Genomic DNA, 4323 nt, shown 5'->3' with positions numbered 1-4323 from the left:
GACACCTCTCTGCTAGCTTGGGGCTCTGTGAAATGCAACATCTAGCTATCATCTCAGATAAACAGTCGGTTAGTTTTCTTGGTTTATTAGAGATTGCTTATGGTTTTAAGTCTTTTATGAATGGTTTTCAGCTTATTTTCGTGTGTTTTCTTATGTTTTTCTGCAGGGTCTAGTCAAAGCTATCCATACCATACTCCCAGAAGCTGAGCATCGACAATGTTCAAAGCATATAATGGACAACTGGAAGAGGGACAACCATGATATAGAACTAACACGTCTCTTTTAGAAGATTGCCCGTAGTTACACCATAGAAGAGTTCAACAATCATATGGAAGAGCTTAGGAAGTACAATCCTCAAGCTCATGCAAGTCTGCAGCTTACTAGTCCAATGACATGGTCAAGAGCCTTCTTTAGAATAGGGACTTGCTGCAATGACAACCTCAATAATCTGAGTGAGTCTTTTAATAGGACTATTAGACAGGCTAGGAGAAAGCCTTTTTTGGATTTGCTAGAAGACATCCGGAGGCAATGCATGGTCAGAACTGCAAAGAGGTATATCATTGCTGACAGATTGAAGACAAGATTCACAAAGAGAGCCCATCTTGAGATTGAGAAAATGATAGCTGGGGTTAGAAATTGTGAGAGATATATGGCCAGAAACAATTTGCATCAAATAGAAGTGAATGGTGTTAGTTACTTTGTAGATATGGACAATAAAACTTGTGGTTGTAGGAAGTGGCAGATGGTGGGGATCCCTTGTATTCATGCGGCATCTGTGATAATATGCAAAAGAGAGAAGGTTGAAGACTATGTCAGTGAGTATTATACAAAGGTAATGTGGCGAGAAACATATAGGGATGGTATTAGGCCTGTCCAAGGGATGCCATTGTGGCCTAGAACAAGTAGGTTGCCTGTCTTGCCACCACCATGGAGAAGAGGCAACAGAGGAAGGCCTAATAATCATGCTAGGAGAAAGGGAAGAAATGAGACTGCTTCTTCTTCTAATAAGAACAAGATGTCACGGGAAAAGAGAATCATGACATGCTCTAACTGCCTGCAAGAAGGGCATAACAAGCAAGGGTGCAAAAATGCAACAGTCTTGAATCCACCACCTAGACCAAGAGGAAGACCAAGAAAAAGGCCGGTATGTTTTAAAGCTTTTTCTGTGTTACAACTCACTGAATTCATGTGTTTTCTGCTTTACAACTCACTGAATTCATGTGACAACTCACTAAATGCATTCTGGTTTTTGGTAGGCGCCAGAAGTGCTTGCAACATTTCCTAGTCAAGCTCATCCTGGATCACAAGGACAAGTGCAAGGCTCACAAGGAACACACACGGCTCTTGGCTCACAACAAGGATCACAACCTCATTTTGCATCACAAGGATCACAAGATACATCAGGTCATCAATCACACGATGCACAAGCTCATCAAACGCATGGAGCAGAGTCACAAGGTCAACCAGAAGCACAACCAGAAGGACATGGGCTTGGTAGATTTGCATCATGGTTTCAGTGTTCTAATTGATGAAGATTTTCTGAAGTTTTTTTTTGTTTCTGAACAAAACCTTTCTATTGGAGTACTTTGTTGTTTGGTTCTTCTATGACTTGTATTGTTCTTTTTGTTTAGTTGTATGAATGGTTGTTGGTCTTTCTGACATAACTCTTATCGATCAAGAGAAGACAAATTTTTATTTCCATTACCAAAGGCACAACTCACAAGGATCACAAAGCCAAAATAGCATTTCATTAAAGCAAGACACAACACTAAAGACCAAACAACTAAAACTCATACCAAACAACAAAGAAACTAGTATCCTATAACAAGATTCTGGTTTTTGGTAGTAAACAACAGTAGGATCACAATTACAGTAACAGTTAAACAAATGCAGACCAACCACACTTTGATTCTCTTAATTTCTCTTTTGCTCCACGTTCCATTTTCCTTCAATTCATTGATCATCCACTTTAACTCTGAAATCTCGACTTGAACCTCAGATTTTGCATTGTTTATCTCATTGTCAATGATGGAAATTTTCGACTTAGTGTCTACAACCTCTTCGTACACACAATCTTCGACCCATTTAAACAAATGGTCCTGCATTATAGTTGCAAATATATTACCGACCAAACCCAAAAAATACTAAATCAAATCTACTTACATCATTCAAGGTTGGACATCGGAAGAACGGTCTTCCTGGGTTCTGCTTCGTCTTCGATGTGTAGATGACAACGTCTAACCCACAGTGACACTTTGAAGGAAACCCACGGAACTCGCAACCTCCATCTTGAACACTCGAATTACCTGACTTGCAACTCATATCTCGTGTAGAAGGCGGAGAATTTGATGAAAATAAAGAAGATTTCGAGCTTAAAGGAAGATATTGCTGAGAATTGAAAATTTTAGGGTTTGAAATCGATTTGGGAATTTCTCAGAATTGGAGAGCTTTTGAAGTTTTGTTTTAAGACCGAAACGATGTCGTTTTGAGAAATAACGGAGGTGTTAACGGGGTGTTAACGGGTGTTAGCGGATCCGTTAACGGGTGTTGTTTTGGTGTGGTTAACGATTTTGTCATGTGTTAAAAAGAAGTCAACGATTTTATCATGTATAGAATGGCCATATGTGAAGTTGGTGTGCCAAATGGCTACAATTTGAAAGTTCGGCTATTAAATGATATTTTTCCCATTTGTGAAGACGAGATGACTTACACCGTACGTTTTCTTCCAACTTCTTACGTGTCGTACTTCTGGTATGCAAGCTTCCATTTGTCCTCTCTCCCTATCCTAAACTAACAAAACGAAAAGAAAAAATATATTTTTTGCCATTCACGTCCGAATCGACAAGACCACAACTCATCGAATCAATGTTTTCTCATAATGGTATTTATTTCGTTCAATTTTTTTAACGCATTCCTCTCTAGATCTACTAGATTATGATATGCGCATTCGCTGGTTTTCAATCTAAGATTTAATTTGATTTTCAAACTAAATATGATAATCGAAGAATGTTTTTTTTTTCTAAATATTCCAGTCTTACATTTTTCTCTTTGTAATTCAAAATTAATATGAAAATTATAAAAGAAACTAATACTTTCGTAGATAATGTGTAATGGTGAGGGATGACTTAAAAATGTATAGACTTTTTTTTTTTTTTGGGCAAAGAAAAATGTATAGACTATGTTTAGTATTTTACATCTAAACATTATTTGTATGAAAATATGTCGGATAATTTTATCTAACACATGTATAATACAGTACTACACACCTAAAAATTAACTAAATGCGTGTATCATACGAAAATGGCAAGACCTAGAAGAATCTAATTAGTGTAGTTCCAATTTATTTATTTATCCATGTTAATTAAAGAAGTCCTATTATGATCATTATGTCCATACGAAGAATGTGAATCAACCAACGTGGGTTGGGCTAGTGGCACTTGAGGAGGTAATTTCAATATGGTGCTTGCAGTTCGAGGGCTAGCGTTGGCCACTGCGGTATTCACATGGCGGCTGCAGACCTCCAGAAAACACACTAAACGTTGGGCTCGGACGATCTGAAAGGGAACCGGCCTCAAGCCTTGGTGCTAGTCGGGCTTCGGCCCGGATATCTGGGTTATCCAAAAAAAAAAAAGAAAAAAAAGAAAGAAGAATGTGAATCTGCTTGTACAGATTCAGGACCAGACTCTGACAAGTGACAACTAATCAGGTATTTGTATTTTTAGGTGTAGTCATATATGGACGGACAATCATACCAGTCAATGGGCCACTGGACCTGATGATAGGGACAACACGGGCTTGAAAGCCCATTAAGGATGAACTCATAAACATTAAACCATTTTTTTTTTTTTTGTCAATAAACCATTTTGGTATAGAGCCTGGATCTATTGAATTTGTTTTGGTTTAACCAAGATTTTTCATTGATAAACTTTGAAAGAACTACCACCTAATTCTAAAAAATAAATGAAAAGAAGACAAGAAGCATTGTGAACCAATATTATACATAAAGCTCTATGTAAAATTTCTTGAGAACCATATATGGTGAGCTCGATGCAAGGAGGATAGGCGGTTCCGAATCAAAGTGTCAATCTACTATAGAAGCTGTCGGAAATCCTGAAGGTGTTGCAGTGAATTGTATGATTTATTCTCTCCCTCTATATAGACTATATAGTTCATAAATTTTGATTTACATATGGAGAAATGAAAAACGAGCTAGTACTGATGGAACTACCTTCTCTATATATATATCTTTGGATCCACCGTCAAAGTTTGTGTAGTGGTGTGATGCTAAGATAGGTGAATATCAGGTAAGCTTAGCTTGTGACT

The 4323-nt window shown here is 37.6% G+C and overlaps 1 protein-coding gene across 1 annotated transcript; it reads right to left on the bottom strand.

Annotated features, from left to right (window-relative positions):
* Positions 1 to 1726: 1726 nt before the first annotated feature.
* Positions 1727 to 2662, bottom strand: LOC110227806 (uncharacterized protein At1g43920, Chloroplastic-like). Its single transcript, XM_021023489.1, has 2 exons — positions 2164 to 2662; positions 1727 to 2099 (listed from the first exon to the last, which is right to left on the bottom strand). Exons 1-2 carry the CDS (start codon positions 2320 to 2322, stop codon positions 1812 to 1814), a joined length of 447 nt encoding a protein of 148 aa, XP_020879148.1. The 5' UTR covers positions 2323 to 2662; the 3' UTR covers positions 1727 to 1811.
* Positions 2663 to 4323: the final 1661 nt, after the last annotated feature.

The sequence above is a fragment of the Arabidopsis lyrata genome (assembly GCF_000004255.2).
Source record: "Arabidopsis lyrata subsp. lyrata unplaced genomic scaffold ARALYscaffold_8, whole genome shotgun sequence".
Taxonomy (NCBI): domain Eukaryota; kingdom Viridiplantae; phylum Streptophyta; class Magnoliopsida; order Brassicales; family Brassicaceae; genus Arabidopsis; species Arabidopsis lyrata.
The sequence above is the reverse complement of the archived record's forward strand: the minus strand, read 5'-3'. Positions and strand labels throughout refer to the sequence as shown.